General features: G+C 53.0%; 5 protein-coding genes across 5 annotated transcripts; 2 read left to right on the top strand and 3 right to left on the bottom strand.

Annotated features, from left to right (window-relative positions):
- Positions 1 to 1,889: 1,889 nt before the first annotated feature.
- VDBG_05486 (conserved hypothetical protein) lies at positions 1,890 to 3,298 on the bottom strand (the record flags this gene model as incomplete). Its single annotated transcript, XM_003004327.1, has 5 exons — positions 1,890 to 2,037; positions 2,092 to 2,610; positions 2,664 to 2,749; positions 2,799 to 2,952; positions 3,008 to 3,298. 5 exons carry the CDS (start codon positions 3,124 to 3,126, stop codon positions 1,890 to 1,892), a joined length of 1,026 nt encoding a protein of 341 aa, XP_003004373.1.
- A 3,252-nt stretch (positions 3,299 to 6,550) lies between these two features.
- Positions 6,551 to 8,220, top strand: VDBG_05485 (carboxypeptidase; the record flags this gene model as incomplete). The annotated part of the gene is made up of 2 exons (XM_003004326.1): positions 6,551 to 6,788; positions 6,914 to 8,220. 2 exons carry the CDS (start codon positions 6,551 to 6,553, stop codon positions 8,218 to 8,220), a joined length of 1,545 nt encoding a protein of 514 aa, XP_003004372.1.
- Positions 8,221 to 10,359: 2,139 nt separating this feature from the next.
- VDBG_05484 (starch binding domain-containing protein) lies at positions 10,360 to 11,781 on the top strand (the record flags this gene model as incomplete). Its single annotated transcript, XM_003004325.1, has 4 exons — positions 10,360 to 10,461; positions 10,499 to 10,737; positions 10,862 to 11,370; positions 11,429 to 11,781. The coding sequence occupies 4 exons, from the start codon at positions 10,360 to 10,362 to the stop codon at positions 11,779 to 11,781; spliced, it is 1,203 nt and encodes a 400-aa protein (XP_003004371.1).
- A 438-nt stretch (positions 11,782 to 12,219) lies between these two features.
- On the bottom strand, positions 12,220 to 13,514 carry VDBG_05483 (zinc carboxypeptidase A; the record flags this gene model as incomplete). Its single annotated transcript, XM_003004324.1, has 3 exons — positions 12,220 to 12,710; positions 12,872 to 13,087; positions 13,271 to 13,514. The coding sequence occupies 3 exons, from the start codon at positions 13,512 to 13,514 to the stop codon at positions 12,220 to 12,222; spliced, it is 951 nt and encodes a 316-aa protein (XP_003004370.1).
- Positions 13,515 to 14,580: 1,066 nt separating this feature from the next.
- Positions 14,581 to 15,477, bottom strand: VDBG_05482 (hypothetical protein; the record flags this gene model as incomplete). The annotated part of the gene is made up of 2 exons (XM_003004323.1): positions 14,581 to 15,006; positions 15,088 to 15,477. 2 exons carry the CDS (start codon positions 15,475 to 15,477, stop codon positions 14,581 to 14,583), a joined length of 816 nt encoding a protein of 271 aa, XP_003004369.1.
- Positions 15,478 to 17,054: the final 1,577 nt, after the last annotated feature.

Below are 17,054 nucleotides of genomic sequence, written 5' to 3'. Positions count from 1 at the left end.
TGATTAGCGATGAGTAAATTTGGCAAATTGGGTGGGGAGTTGGAGTCGGAAGATCAGACGGGGACTTACAGCCCAGGCTTTCTGGCATCCCCACAGGCACATCTTGCCAGGACAGAAACGAGCCTTTTGCTTCCATGTTCCGTCCTTGATAAGCATGACAGAGTTGAAGGGAATTGTCCATGATGCACATGTGTTGTCCCAGATGTTGACTTCTTGCATTTTTCCTGTGCAATCGTCATGTTCGTATACATTCATGACAAACCCAGAGGAATAGCGAAGAAGCGCCAGAACCACAAGTGCGGGGGAAGACAATTTCATCGTTAAGGAATGTTGTCAGAGAATGGTGCAAGATATTGATTGGCTTGAGATTTGTTGATGTACGGACGAGAAGGTCAACCCTGCGGCATGCCAGAAAAAATCCCCGCCTCCTTATATATTAGGATTGGTTTGGGAATAGACAAAAAGGTAGAGTACCTTTGTAGGTAGGGGGCTACATGAATTGCGGAGATGTCAGATGTCGAAGTTAACACGCCATCGAGGAAAATCTTGATTTAACATTAAGAAACCTTCGTCAGTCGTGCTCAGAAAGGTGTTTAAATTGCTCCTGGTGGAAGAATTGGGCATCAGCTTGGTTGAGCTATGACAAGAACCCAAAAGGACCAAATCTCTTGAAGACGACTGGGCTATAGACGTTGTCAACTGTCGTGTGTTGCAATGCAGAGCCGTGTATAGACACAGAGCCTCAAAATCGACGCAGGGGCCTGGCGTTTAGGTTCTGATTTTCGCAAGATTCAGTTTTTAAAAAGAAGAATGAGATTTTCTTTTTGCTTTCCATTTTTGCGGCACCCGAGCCACCTGACGACGAGAAGCTGTATCCAAGGAGCTTTGGATTATGGACCACGGTCTACCTTCTATGATCGGCGACAAACTGAGTGCGACGAAGGGTTGTACTAGATGTCATGAAATTTGTGCGAGAAAGTGTCACGTTTCCGCCCATTTGCGATTGTGTACTGTCAAAATAATTTGGCGAGTGTTGCATGAATTTCTCAAGCCGTTGCATGTCTGATCCTGGAGAAGAACTTGCGTGACTGCCATTACGGGATAGGTAACATTAAGCTCGACGCAAGTAGACTGACGCTCGTAGGCCGGGACGGTGCAACTCTCGATCGGGCCAACGGGACATGTGGTGCATGTAAACTGATGCTTTCAGCCCGTAAACAGGACTTGATCGAGGTGAGCACCCGGGTACCATGCCGTGAGATTCGAGTGCACACGAGGTGATTGGGCGTTAGTCGGCTCAGAAAGGTTGACCGTGTGCAGTCCCAGCTGCATTTAGGGACAACCGTCTCCCTTGAGCTGGCGATTGGAAGTGCATGCTTCGGCACGGACGCCGGTAGTAGGAATGTTAAACCTGTCGAAGCTCTGGCACGCGCATGCAGCTGACCTGTCGGTGTCGCAGCCCTGTGTCTGATCCAGGGCTGATGTCTCAAAGGGTTTGTTTGGACACGATGCCATCGACTCCCCGGGCGGTTTGAGAAGAGAAGTGCTGGAGGCCTGATCATTACCGTTCAAAACAGATTCCTATGCACTCTACAGAATGCACGTTCGATCAACTTTTCTGATCGAGGTGGCCGCGCTCGCAGACACATCCGCTGAATGGACAATGTAAAAATGCTGTGTACTGGAGAAATAATGACGGAATTCTTGGGTCAGCATTGTAAGGGTGCACGGTGAAACAGAGGGTGACATGGGCATGGTGGGGACGCAAGGGAGCCAAGTTTGAATTTCCTCTAACCCTAATGGCCCAATGGGGTCATTGTTTTGGCTGTAAAATACGTGTAAAGGGTGACGACACAAGATACAGATCAGCAACAGATCAGCCGCTGTTATTACTGGGGATCCACGTATTCGTAGCAAAGGTGCTCGCCCTGAATGTCCATCATGTCCCCAACGGAGCGGTCCGCGACGATGCCATACATCACGAGATTGTGCTGGAGCGTTGTGCCACATCCGGAATCGCCCTCAATGCTAGGTGCACTGTTTTTTTTCATTAGCGACGCGGTGGACGAGTGGGGAAGGGGCATGACGTACGGGAGATCATCAGGAAGGGGTCCAAACAGGCGCTCTCCGTTACAAGGACCAGGGCCATCCTCATTACCGCCTTGGAGGTTGCGTCCGCCCATATCGGAGAGGCGGTTGGGAAGGTCCTGCTTCTGCCAATCCCACCAAACCTTGTCAAGCCACGTGTGATGAAGATAGAAGAGAGGGTCGCCTGGGCTAGAGATGGGGTTCGACATCTGTCCACCCACACCGTTGTGACCGCCGCGGTGCGGCTCGTTCTCGATGCACGGCCAGGCGGTCGCCCAGGAAGGCTGCGACAGGCAGACGTCGACATTTTCCTGGGCGGACATGGCCGACTGAGAGTCATCGATGCGGCGGACGATGCAGCTATCCTGGACGGTGTAGCCGGGGCCAACGCGGTTGACGTAGTTGGCGAATGGCCCGTCCGTGACGCAGTCACGATCGTCGCCATCGCCACCGAAGCCGGTCTGGGGGTCGAGAAGAACGGAGTTCTTGAAGTTGCCAGCGTCTAGCTGCTCCTGCCAGTATCTAGCATTTCTGTTAACGCACGTCTGAGACTGAAGGCAAATATGAAGACTCACGGCTGACCACCAGTGTAACCACACTCCGTCTCAAGGAGGTACTCATGAGTCCGCATGAGCAGGCGGTGGAATGGCAGGAAAGCACCCTGGAGATGTAAGATACTGTTAGGCTGCGGCTGGAGTACTGCAACTTACAACGCTGTGAGTGAGCTCGGCCTGGGCAACGTGAACGCTCTGGAGCTCGTCAAACTTGGTGACGGCACCACGGAGACCAAGGGTAGCCTCCTTGCCCATCAGACACAACTCTGCGTCGATGTAGGCCTTTTTCTCCTCATCGGCGAGCGTGTGCCTGGAGAACATTAGCTTTTGAGACTGCCAACTGGTCCGCACATTGCATCGCTCACCAAGCGCGTCGCTGCGTCGGCTGGGTGCACTGGCTCTGGCGCTTTTCAGCCGCTGGGAGGGCCAGGGCAGAACTAGCTGCGAGGAGTGCAGTGAAAACGTGAGCCGTGGAGACAACCATAATGCCGTCTGGGGATTTCAAAAGAGTGAATGTCGAACGAAGGAAAGAACGAATGTGTGGAACGAGTGACTTGGCGTGATCTGGAGGTGCCAAACGAGCAAAGGTAGACGATGCCTTTATCAATGATTATTTTGATGACCCTTGATTGTCCTGGATTGTCCTGTGACAGTTCACATTCCTATCATGAGCCCCCCTGTGCATCATGTCTTAAAGTAATCATGCTGCCTGTCTGTCAGGTCTCAGAGGAGCTAGCCAGCCCTCCAATCAGGGAAGTGGTGATCGCCAGTGCACTGCATGCGCGACTGAGCGACTAGCGCTATTGTCCATCAGGTTTCCCAACCTCCAGGATGCGAGTGATGCGGGGAGGATGGGGATTGTTGATCGATTGCATTGCTGAAGATAGTCCGACTCCGCACGGCGTGCAGTGTCTCGTGCGAGTCGTGCCTCCACCCAAGGGGGTCGGGGAAAGGCATTGGCACGAGGTGATACGACAAACAACTTCTCAATTTGTCGGATCTCACGGCTCGTAGGCACTTGCTGTGCTCAGCACCAATTCTGGCGCGGCGAGCGCCGCCATAGGGCCGATCTGAGCAATGTCTCATTCGACCGCTATAATTCCTCGGCGGGATGGCCCATTGGCTTGCTGCTCGGAGCCGGATGGAGTAAACAAGCGGACAAGTTCGAATAAACAAACTTCAGACGGCCCATCGTAAGTTTAATGGAAGACTGCGTGATTGGAGAGCACATTCGACCGGACATCGCCGGGGTAAGCCGGGTCAACATTAGTAAAATGGCCATACCAACCTCGCTGACTACGTCCGTATTTGTTTTCAATGTTCCGTCATAGTGCGAACTCACTATCGTGCGACCACCCGAAAGACCCGTGCGGCGATGCGATGCACGCGTGTTGGCCAGCGTATGGATCTTGACGAGAAACGCGGACGGCGTGATGCCAATAACATCTGACAGCGCCACAAAAACAGGTACCCAGACCGACTCGTCGCTCAAAATAGTTAATGAGTACGCGTTCGGGAGGTTGGGGCGGCTGTCAACACGACTGGAAGGTGGAATGCTAGTCTTGTCGCCCAACCTCCCTTTCCCCGCCCTTTGTTGCACAGGGCTGTTATCGTGTCGTGGTCTTCTTGCAAGCATAACTGAGCCGTGAGATCTCAGGTCTACACTTCAGATACGATATCCGAGGTCGCGGCGCAGGACGTGATGACGCATGTTCTTATCAATACGAGGTGAGCTCCATGATTTCGTAAACCTCAAGAGCCCATCGATGACCAGTATCGTGTCATGTCACTCTGACTCGCAGATTTATTTCCCGTCGAATGTATATGGCACCGAATCCTGACGTACTGTTGTCAAGTTGCTGAACTCGTCAACCTGTTCAGTGATATCGACAACGTGTTCGCGCCTACTCTTGATGCTTCCCATGACATTTTAAGGGCAATGAGCCAGAGGCGAGGCAGAGGATGGATGAAAGGTATCCCGCTCTATTCGCATGGCCTGGCTCACCCTTGGTTGAGATGCTGCGAGCCAACAGCTAAATCCGTGGCGAGCTTAAAGGCAGTAATACCATGATCCTCACTGATGAATGCCTCATGTCATGTGAAACAAAGACTGGCAGTCTCGCCGCGATATAAAAGACGTGTTTTCGGACCCTCATTATCATATCTCAAGGACGAACCAAGTACACATGCTTGTCTTCTTGACCTCTGTTGCACACAGATTGAACTTGAAGTTTTTCGTACAGTCACTTTCATCAGGACACCAAATATCCTACTGAATTGACAGTGATGAGAACATTCGTGAGCTAGTAGTCAATGATTAGGCCGAAATGCAAATGTAACGCCTGCATTACTCCTGGGGCTTTATGCTGCACTGTGAGCTTCGGCTATGGGAAACGATTCATCACTTGTGATGGCCCTGTTAGGGCTACTGACTGCAAGCTCGGGTGACTGGCTGACAATCCTTTCAAAAACAGATTCTGAAATCGTTGGTCTCGATCTCCCGGATTATATTCTGTTGTTCGGGTAGTACCTTTCCGAGAACACGTCGAACAACGTTTTTGCTTTGCGTTATTCACTATCGAAAAAACCAGCGGGCGATCAAATGTATGGCTGATAGAACGTGGGTGGCAGGTTTATGTGGTATTGCCACCAGCAGACGAATGGTTGATTGGCTGTTGGTCATGACGCTCTGCTCTTGGATGTCCCCATGTTCTCTAATACCACAAACTCGTGCCAAGTACTTCGATTTTCTTCCCATATTTGAGTCGCCGAAGCTTACTCACAAGTTAGCATAGTAGCGCCTATCCAGAGTAGGTCTGGAAGATAGTACCTAAGGAACTATGCCGAACGGACTGAGGGTATGACTTAACGGACCTAGGGCGGCTAACACTAGCATAGAAGATTGGGACCAGTTAGTCAATGAATCGCAGGACAAACAAATAAAAGACTACTATCTGTTCATACTATAAATCGTAGCCACCCATCTATTCTCAAAGAGCATATCAGACAAGAAAACAACATCATCGCAGTCCTACAGGGCAAAGACCCGCAAGTTTGCAGGGCTGTCGTATTGATTTCTGGAAAATGTGTCAATTCGTCATAGAGCAACTGTTAGGTTGAGGAGGTCGGCATTGATGCAGCGAGAACTTGTCCGCCATGACGACGGCCAGTATGTGTGCCCAAAGTGGGCGGTGAGACTGTCAGGTGCTGTTGAATGTAAGACATGACGTCCTAATGCATGAGAGAGTCAAGGCCACGATAGCGACTCAGACACAAATGGTTCTCTCATTTAGTCGCAAGATCGACATTAAGGCGAACCTGGATTGGGGAATATTCGCGAAGCGGCGAAGGTGCAACTCGCGCTCTGAACTCCTGTTCATCAGCTGACCATCTGACTGTCCTCAATACAGGTCAAAAGTCCGAGTCCGCGCATGCTGTAAAAAAAGAACGGTTCCAAAAGTCAGGTCCGTCTCGTATAGTGCATCGTTGAGTCTCACTCCCCCACCTGAATCGCCCGTTGGGAGAGGATCAGCAGTCAAACCACATGCCGGCTAACCGCCATGACAAAGGAAGTTGAGTCGCAAAGGGCTTAGTTTCCAGCACGCCGGAGACGCACGAGGCCTTGCCTACGCTAAACTGAATCAATGGGCCTGGCGGGACGAATTGATACTCACCCAGACGGCACGGCTTTTAGCAAGTTCATGCAGGCTGATGGCCGCGGCGTTTTGTCTCCGAGACGTACAGTTTCGCAATCAAGTGGCGTGTTGAAGCCTTCGACAATTGTGTCCAACATAAAGGGGGGATCAGTTCCCTTCGCCTCAGGCCCTACTACATGCCCATAATCTTTCCAGCCCACGAACTGTGTACATCTATCTTTAACAGATACTCAGACACATTTTATATCCAACATGAGGATGCCTACCTTGCAGCGAGCATGGCTCATGTGCTTCTGCTGCATGCAAGCAGCTACTGCGCGACGAGCATATGCTGATAATTTGGATTTCGTCAATCGTGACAGCGACGAAATTTCAAAGAACTTTGCCGATGTTGACATTGAACTATTGTCACCTGCTTTCGCAAGTCCAGAGACTGTCCTCAAGGGATTCTCAGAGGGCAACAGCGGACCAACAAGCCTAGACACAATTGGTACGTCGCCATCCTGACACAGATTGACAGGTACCGTCTGACGATTTGTAAAGATCGCTTTCTTCGCAGCATAGCGTCTAGGCATGACTGGGCTTCGTATCACACACCGTCATTCACATCTGAAGAAGGTCGGATCATGCCATATCTTTGCCTGTCCACTAGTAAGGGAGAAATGCCATGTCAAGACCTTGCAAATGAAAAAGTTCGCATTTGGCTGCAAGGCGGTCAGCACGGAGACGAGCCAGCGGGTGATCAGTCCATCCTGGCTCTCCTCGGAAAGTTCGACGACAATTCTACGTGGGCAGAGTCAATGCTGCAACAAGTAGACATCATGGCACTACCACGGTATAATCCAGATGGCATCACATACTTTCAGCGGACTTTCGCATCCAACTATGATCCAAACAGGGATCATACGTATCTTCAGCGACAGCAGACTCGCGACATCAAGACGCTGCTGTCAGACTTTTCGCCTCATATCGTCCTGGACGCCCACGAGTTCAACGCTACCGCGCCAGTAGGTCCAAAAGGCGAGTGGACTAAGGCGCAGGACTGTCTTCTTTCGGGCTCCAAGAATCTCAACATTCACGAAGACATCCGCGGCCTAACAGAAGGGCTTTTCACCAATTCCATCGGTGCAGCATTGGAGAAGCGTAAACTGCGTTGGAGCCCCTTCTTCAATGGCGGGGATGGCAACTTGGACTTGTCCGAACCCGGATCTCTCAGCCGAGCGGGCCACAGCTCGGCCGGGCTTCTTCAAGCGGTGACGTTCCTGCTTGAAATCCGCGGCATTTCTCTGGCGGACCAACATTTTCAGCGTCGTGTAGCTACTGGCCTCACCGTCCTCGAGACTCTGGTAACGCAAGCCGCAGAAAACGCCCGCGGGATTTACAAGACGATTGAGGACGCCCGCCAAAAGTTCGCAAACAGTACCGAAGATATCGTGGTCACAGACAAGGCGCGGTCGACCAGCGTTCATTGGACGTTCATCGACTCGAAGAACGGTAGCTTAGTCGACATCCCGGTCACTTTCAAGAACAACACACCACCAGTGGCCAACCTTACAAGGGCGCGGCCCGAAGCTTACGTGTTCTCGGCGGCATTCTCTGATGTGGAGGAGAAGCTGCGCGCGTCTGGGGTCAAGGTTGAGCCACTCGAGCACGACTTTGAGGGTACTGTCGAAGTACTCAAAGTGCGATCGGCGCGCGAGCAGAGTAGTCCTGATTCTTTCGGCGTGACTGTCACCACTCGGGCGTTCGAGAAGGAGGTGAAGATCCCGGCGGGGGGGTTTTGGGTCGATACGAGGCAGAAGAACGCGGCTGTTGCGTTTGTGACGCTGGAGCCAGAGAACTCGGCATCATATGTCAAGTACAACGTGATACCTCTGCGAAAAGGGGATGAGTATCCTATTTTCAGGGTCTTGCGAAAGTGACAGAGGGGTCATGCAATATGACTGTGTTTAATCACCCTTCCGTGGTGATCTTCCAGCTCGTAACTGTTGGTTTGCCTGTTCCACGGAGATCGTTCAGCGGGGTCGGAGTGAATCCTGCAAGGTCATGGGGAATAAGATGCCTGGTTGACAGCTGAAGCAGGGAAGACTGACCGAGAGACGCATACGTCAATGAGGTTGACAAGCAGGTACAACTAGTTGATGGAGGGTATACAATACAACGCTGCAGGGCAGAACCAATGAACCCTACATTTCTCGGCGGGAGTTACCGACCTGTACCGCCCGGGTTCCGCCCCACCGGAACCAGAGTGGCTTGGTGACCGGTGTTTCAATAGGTGGCTCAAGTGTCATTGCGAAATCATCCTTGTCTGGGCCAAAGCTGCGTGGGCGCCCAGAGCTGACTATACGATACTGATAGTCGCAGAGACCTGCATCGCCAGAATGCAACGTGGCGGAGACCACGGCGGAGACTAGCGGATGACCAGCATAATTATGAGGCACAACAGCGCATGATCAACGTTCGACGTGCCGCTGGTAAGGGTACACCCAGGCCCTGTTACCTATAGTCGTCAATTCCATTCCTAGTATATCCCTCAGTAACCGACGCAGATTTCGCTGTTGCTTTTCTTCTCTTTTGAAGTTGGTCCGTTTCTCACAATGCACTATCCGTCCTGATTTGTGTATCAGCCCGGTAGCCTCTGTGAGCCAGAAACTTGCTACTACGATACAGTGGAACATGCCTCAGAAAAGGCCAATCGATGACGCAGGAGACTGCCTTCCGAAAGAATCTCCGGGATCCCCCTTGAGGCATTATACTCCCAAAGACTGCACGTGAAAACTCGGCCGGCCACGTGCCCACGGCGTCGCAGCACACATTTGGCAGCTCGCTGCACCCTGCCGCTCGTCACTACTGACACTCAGTCGGCCCTATTGCCCAGGCTGCACTCCGCACACCCCACAAACGGGCGACATCACCAGCTGGGATGGCATCGAACATGGCGTCCGGGGGTAGCCCAGGGTCAGATCACGAGCATCACTGGCCAAGATTGTCAGGGGGGGTGTTCGAGAGCGTGATCGTCCGGCATTCGGACCTATCCCCACAGCTCCCCGCAAAGCCGTACCCCGGACTGTCAAGGCCGAGCGCCACCATGTTAAGCGTTGAGCGCCTCTCATCTTCCTGTCACACATGGTCATCCCCCAGTATTTGAGGGACGTCATTGTGATTGCCGTTACTGGCTGGCAATTTAACCACCTTGGGGTCCTTCGAAGTTGGTTGACTTATCTGGTGCGGGTTTTCGTCTTGATGCTCTTGTCACCCTACATCGTGCAGGGATGCGGTGAAGATGCCAATGATCAGGGACAGCTGCTCAAAATGACAGTTGCAAATGTGGTTCTATTCTCTGGGTCACTCGAACGACAACATCCATCTGTTAAGGCTGTGGATACCGAGTCATTGTCACACGGAAGCCAGCCCTGCGGCCGTAATGACTGCGTTTCCCACCAACCATTGTATAGCAGATTGCGGAGGTCAAGTCTGGTCATCAACTGCCCGTGGGCCTCGGCGTCATCGCGGACCTGGGCATCAAAATTGCAACCCCATCTCGACTGCTCTAACACATTTACGGCTGTTCGGTTGACGGATCGCGCCGCGGCACGTGTTCTAGACCAGAGAAAAAGGGGGCTCGACTCCAAAACCTGTACCGAGTTGATTTCCCGTTGGAGCAAGGGGGGCCGGCACTAAGAAAGCCTCTTTACCCGGCAATTCATGCACGTTATATAGCCGTGCAGTAGCTGCCCCGGGTTTCCTGGAGACAGTTAGATCTGGGGTAAACCAGCTGCACGAGTAGGGCCGTTTCAGCGGTTGCATGGTCGTACTTCGGCTTCACTCGACGGCGGCTGCCAGGTCATCAATCAAGTTTGCGGGTCAATCTGAGGCGAACCTTCAATCGCGACTAGGGAGTTGCGGCAACTTTGATGATCGCGGGCGTCGTTTTCAATGGAGTTGTTGCTGTACAAATAGATCGACGTTCGTTCCATGAATCGCATTTAATCTTCATCTCCAGCCGCATCACAGTGTTCGCAACCTCCTGAAGATATCGGACATTCGACGATCCTCACAAAATGAAGACCACCACCGCCCTCACCCTCCTGAGCTTGGCCTCCTCCGTCCTTGGCCATGGATACCTGACCATCCCCAAGAGTCGCACTCGTCTGGGCGCCGAGGTTCGTTCTTGCTCCTACAGATACTCTGATTTTTCAGTTCTCGCGGGTCGATACTAACTCGTTCTTGGTGCAGGCTGGACTTGATTCTTGCCCGGAGTGCAACATTCGTGAGCCTGTGGAGGCCTGGCCCAACGTCACCCAGGCCACTGTTGGACGCAGCGGCCCTTGCGGCTACAATGCCCGAGTCTCGATCGATTACAACCAGCCCAAGACCAACTGGGGCAACAGCCCCGTGGTGACTTACACCGCTGGCCAGACTGTCGATGTTGAGTGGTGGTAAGTCCCACACTTTTTCGAACCCATACTAGACCAGGACTCTCGGCATCGCTGCCGGGAAACCCTGCAAGGTCCCCCCCATGCTCTCAGGATCGGTCCCATGCTAAGTACTCTGAACCATTAGTGTCGATGCGAACGGCGATCACGGTGGCATGTTCAGCTACCGTATCTGCCAGGACCAAGCCCTGGTCAACAAGTTCATCACTCCTGGATACCTCCCCACGGAAGCCGAGAAGGAGGCTGCCGAGCAGTGCTTCCAGCGCGGCACCCTTCCTTGTACTGATGTCACCGGCCAGAGCTGCGGCTTCAACCCTGACTGCCAGCCGGGCCAGCCTTGCTGGCGCAACGACTGGTTCACTTGCAACGCCTTCCAGGCCAGCAACCGCCGCGCCTGTCAGGGTGTTGATGGCGCTGCCCTCGGCTCTTGCTACACTTCCATCGCCGGTGGATACAAGGTGTCCAAGAAGATCAAGATTCCCAACTACAACTCTGCTCACACCCTGCTCTCCTTCCGCTGGAACTCGTTCCAGACTGGACAGGTCTACCTCACCTGCGCTGATATCGCGATCAACGGTGGCAGCAACAACAACCCTACCACTGCTGTCGCCCCTACAACTCTCCGCACCACCACCAGTACGTTCACCGTCTAGATTCCTGTGTGAAGGACTCGCGCTAACATGTCCCTTCTTAGCTGCCGCAGCTGCCACCACCACTGGTGCCTGCACCCCTGCTGCCAACGTTGCCGTGACCTTCAACACCCTGGCAACCACTGTCGTCGGGCAGACCATCAAGCTTGCTGGCTCCATCTCTCAGCTCGGTAGCTGGACCCCCGCCTCCGCTCCCGCCTTGTCCGCCTCCGGCTACACTACCTCCCGTCCCCTCTGGACCTACACCGTGACGCTGCCCGCCGGCACCACCTTCCAGTACAAGTTCATCAACGTCCAGTCTGACGGATCTGTCCGCTGGGAGAGCGACCCCAACCGCTCGTACACCGTTCCCACCGGTTGCGCCTCGGCCGTTACCGTCGACAGCACCTGGCGCTAAGCTACCGCGGGCACTATCACCAGCTACGCGATCATGCATCCGGTTCTGGAGAGTGCTCCCATGTGACATGAAAGTATCTTGTCCCCCAGACCAAACCCCCCTGTATATATTGTGCTCTGGTCATGACATCTAGGACGAGCGGTCTGTAACTGCCGCTGGACGCTCCTGCTCGTTTGAGGGAGATGTTACAACGTACATACACACCAGATATGACTTGATGGAACATAAACTTTGCATACCTTTATCTAGAAAATCAAATTACTCTCAAATCCTGTCTCGACGACACGCGTGTTCATTGTAATACTGACTCGGATTCGTAAAGCTACTTTAACAAACACAAGATGCTGTTCTATTCCCGGCATGATGTCGAGTCTAGGGCACATTGCCAATATTGGCCTCCTATATACCAGTGCGCTCTCGCAGCATGCAGTGAAAGGTTCAGGCTTCAAAAATATCCTCAACGTCCAAATACTGCAGAATGGTTTTGATTCCCCCCCACTGCTCCTCTGCACTCCCCCTGATCTGTTCCGGCGGCAACACGAACCCGTGATTCCCCGTATCCCGAAGCTCAATGACGTACGCCCAGTCAGCCTTGCCCACCTCATACGCATAGTCAATGCTGTACCCTGTAGCCACGTACAGCGTGGCACAGCTTGGTCCGAAGACAAACTGCGTCCCCTCTACCTCGCGAATGGCTCGCGTCGCGCGCCGTGCAAGATTGACGTGCTGGCCCAGCTTGGGGATATACTGCGTGCAGTTCCAGCTGAGCGGCGCTAGCAGGTACTGGCTGTAGCTGTGCCAGTCGATGAAGAGCTTGATGCCGTTCGCGTCGCGGAGCTTGTCGATGAAGCCATGCAGGCCGGCCATCTCGGGGGTGTCGCCCGGGGCCTCGCCCTTGTAGCCGAAGCGCCGTTCGGGTTGGCATCCCACTTATAGGGCCAGTTGCGGTTGATGTCGCGGCCCCAGCAGGTTGTCGAGTTGTTAGGAGGTGGTTGTCTGTTTTTACGCCAAAGGCGGTCGTTTGTCTGCGTGTAGACGAATCCTGTGGCTGTCAGTCAAGAGTTTCGCTGGCAGACATTGCCTGACCTACCGTCGGGGTTCGCAAAAGGGAAGATGCAGAGATCATAACTGTCCCGGGCGACAGTTGTCTGGTTGTCGTTGCCGTAGCCGGTCAGAAGTTGCAGGGTTACGTATTCAATGAATGGCGCCGAGATCCATTCTCTGGCATGAACAGTGCCGTGGAAGAAAACCGCTGGCTTTCCAGGGCCCTCATCTCCCCAAAAATGAATGCCAAAAATGTCTCGAACTTCATAAGAAGTTCCAGTAGGGATGACTTCCGAGTGGTCCGGGTGAGCCGCGTGAAGTTGTTCAAAGTACGCCTGGTGGTCATCGTATGGGTGATAAAAGTCGTACCAAGCCAAGTCATCGATTTTCCTTTTCCACTGAGTGTTAGATGCAGATTAGGCGCTGATGGATGCACCTAAGTTACCATGCATAACGTCATATCCGAGACCCAGGCTGTTGAAGGCTGGGATTTGCTCAGGGGATAGCGTGATTGTGATATCGTCAGCGGTTCGCTCCCATTCGTCATACGAGAGCTTGGAGAATTTGCTTTGCACGGCTGGGAGGTCTCCTTCAGAACGCACGCGAAGAGCATGGCATCCGTCGTAAGACACGATATTGTTGGCGGATGCCCACAAAGTAACTAAGGGGAACGCAGCGATGAACCTCATCATGAATCACTGGAGAGTAGGGTATGTCTTACGATCAGCAACCCAATGCGACCACTCTGCATCAGGTTATCCCCCATCCTTTTATATTCTCTAGCCCAACTCGATCAACGACTGAAATGCGGTCTGCAAGTGATTTGTGTTAGCCTCTTTCCCGAATCATGTTAGGCTCAGGTTGGCCGCCGTTGCAACGCTATCCTGATGTCCTCACCCACCCACTGCTGATCGTCTACCCTACAATTAGCATGCTACCAGCACCACTGCGATGATTATGCAGAGGCGCCCGACATTCGGAGGCTGTAGCGGAGCTTTTGATGGCGACATACAGGACTGCGGTTTAATGTGGTTCGGAATCTTGCCATGATGGATCTGTAGACAGGGATTGAGAACTGGAAAGCAAGTGAGTGAATCAAATTCCTTGTATGTCGAGTCATGCATGATCCGCCTGATCTAATATTGTTTGGCAAGTTGACTCGAATGTGATGTAGAGAGCGAGAGCACTAAAGAGCCAAGAAGTCTTGAGGAAAGCAAGATTGTCCTTTAGGTATACATTCAATTTGAAAACTGAGGAAGCAAGCGACAGCGCGCTAGAACATACCCATATCAATCGAAATCATAGCCGAGTGTCTTGGCCGCTGATCACCATCGCATCATCTTGGCGCATTGCGGGGTCGCCTCATGACGTGATAAGGAAATGTGATGGCGAGTGGCAGGGACCATGAAGTCTGAGGGAGAAAGTGAAGTCGGCTCAAGAAATATGAATCCAAGTCCTTTCATAGATACAGCGCTGGTCTGGTCCGTGTTCTAATCCCCGACGTGCTTCGTCCAAGGTGCTTTGCGCTGGAAAGACAACACCAACACGAGTTGGCGGAGGTCCACGGTGCCCATCAACAATCATGCTTCGATTCCCACATGGCGACTGCTGTCGACACGCGTGTCGACCCAGGCTCATGCCAGTGCCCGGGGATTTCAATCTTGGCCAGACACGTTTCAATGTTGGGCATCTGGGAATGATGGTGGTTTGGGGTGCGTCTCAGGCAGCCAGCAAGCTTCTCCGTGATGCTGTCACTTACAAAGGTGCTGTCCACTGAGTCTGCACACGCCGTGACCTTAATCTGGCACTCGTAGGAGGCGCGATCGAAACGCGATGCTTCCCCAATTGAAAGGACACGCGGTGAGAAGGTGTCTGACATGCTAGCGGGCTGGCTTGGCTCCACGGAAGACTGATGAGGGCGTTTGTAACGGAAACCACGGCCATCATCCACAGGAATACTACCGTTGACTTTGTTCCCTGGCCTTTCCACGAAGCTGCGCCTTCCGCTGTCATTGATCTTTTGGAAGCATAAGGCGCATCCAGCACGGGAGATTTGACATCATCAGCAGTCTCAGTCGTCCCGCGCTTCTCTTTCGGGCGGTCTTCCCCCTCATTCGCAGTTCGGTCGATGGCACAGTCGATAGCGTGTTGATCCCGGGACCCCGATGTGAGGAAGCTCCACTGCATAAGTGATGTGGTCAGTTCAACAGATATAATAGAAATCGTTCCTCGATTAGATAGATGTAAAGAATGTGAACGTACTATGGCGGTGGTGAGCCCAATAGCAACCAGAGATTGGGCAGTGCCCATGAGCAAAGTGCCCCTCGAGTCCCAGCCCATCTTCCACCATATGAATGGATTTACGAGCCAAATGAAGAGGGGCACGGTGATGTTGGAGTGGGGATGTCTCTCGACGAAACTAGCCACTGGAGAGTGGTCGAGAGCAGCAGGCTGCGCTCGGTCATGATGAACTGCGGCAGAAGGTTCAGGTTTGAGGCCCTCGTTGGCCTTCCAAGTCGCTTGGACCTCGTCGTTGGATGAGGCCGATGGCTTCGGCAGCAAGTTGGCCTTTTCAACATCGACGCCTAGCATTGCCGAGTCGATGCTACTGCGGCAGTATGTTTCGTCCGTGCTTTCATTCTTATGCGACATGGTGGGCGGCAATCAGGGTACGATGCAGTGTTGGGTGATAAGGGCAATGAGGAAGGTCAAGTCTTCAATGGGGAATCGTTGAGTTTATATGATGGACATGTATCAGCGAGACATGTATCAGTGAAGCCTGTAGGCTCTTGACGGGCCATTGGATCTTCTGCCTTTTGGTGGACAAGGCAGATTTGAGGTGCAGGTGACTGGACTGGCAATTCTGTTGCCTGATTGTGGAGTTGGCAGTGATGATCTTCCAAGGAATGGCTAAGTGTGTGAAGCGACCAATGAAGATGCGATGCAACACCCAGTTCAGTACGTATCTTGCCGTCTTCGGCGGGTTTACGCGTATCGGAGCTGTCAGGGCCTGCTGCGTTCTGACATCAAGCTGTGCCATTGCTCGCCACCTATACACAGCCCTATACACAGCCAAATCCTTGGGCACAGTCACGACGGTATTCGGCAGACAACTGACAGTCTGGTGGGTCAGATGAAGGAGGATCGCCCGTGATAGCCTTTGCATCGTTGCAGACCAATTGATTTCGTATGTGGAGTTTTAGCCAGCCGGCAAGTCTGAAGATTCCATTTTCAGCATCTCGTCACGTATCTGGAACGGAGCGCGTGTCGTGATGTATTTGTAGAGTACCCTGATGAGAAAAGCTTGGGGTCATTCTGTGAAGTGCATGCTGAGGCGGCATAATCCAGGGCTGCAAGCGACTATCTTACCGCTGAGGGTTAGAGTAAGGATCACGTTTGATCTTACTTACCGTACCGTATATACTGGGCGGATGACCGACTGCGATGCCGATGTTAAGTAGTTCTTTCCACTGTTACATCAACCTGCGCCATGTACCGAGCTTGATATTCAGGGTAGATGAACTGCCCTGTTATCAGAACCCAACGGAATTCCTCCTTGTCGTGGCTCTTTGATATTGTTCATTTCCAACGAGGCCCATCACTATCCACCGCGGTCAAGCCTCATTGCCGTGATGATGATGGAGGACGACAAGGGAAAAATGGTTGGCCAAGAGGATGGAGTTCATTCAGGGCAGAGCCTTTCATTGATGATCAGCATCCTGTAACTCCCTCAATAGACACTGCCAGTATCAGAAAGAACCGGGAGTGTGCTACGGCTGCGGCCAAATGGTGTCGAGGGCATCGAGGGCATCAAGGGCATGCCCAGGAGCATCGCAGCCTGCAGGTTCACCTTCTCTGCGTTGTGCATGCATAATGCGATTAGACAACAGATCGCGGGGCGCGTGTGGGGCAACGATCAATTGACCCCCCCCCCCAATGGACCATTTTCGACCCTGAAGAGGCGATTCTAGATCGAGGCCCCCCCGCGCCGCTCTTGTGCCTCACCGCAACCCCCCCCCCCCCCTTGGCCGAGTCGTCCGCATACCGAGAATCCCCTTGGCCACGCTGCGATTGAGTCCCTTTTGCTCGGCACCTGGCTTGCTCTCCACGAACACGTCCACCTCTCTCATCATGTCCGGTCTCAGCTCCCCCGAGGTCGCCGCCGCCTACGACGCCGTCCGTTCCGACAAGGACGAGATCACCTGGCTCCTCGTCTCGAACCCCTGAAT

The sequence above is a fragment of the Verticillium alfalfae genome, genomic scaffold, assembly GCF_000150825.1.
Source record: "Verticillium alfalfae VaMs.102 supercont1.6 genomic scaffold, whole genome shotgun sequence".
NCBI classification, from domain to species: Eukaryota; Fungi; Ascomycota; class Sordariomycetes; order Glomerellales; family Plectosphaerellaceae; genus Verticillium; species Verticillium alfalfae.
Note: the sequence above shows the minus strand (reverse complement) of the source record. Positions and strands in the feature narration are given on the sequence as shown.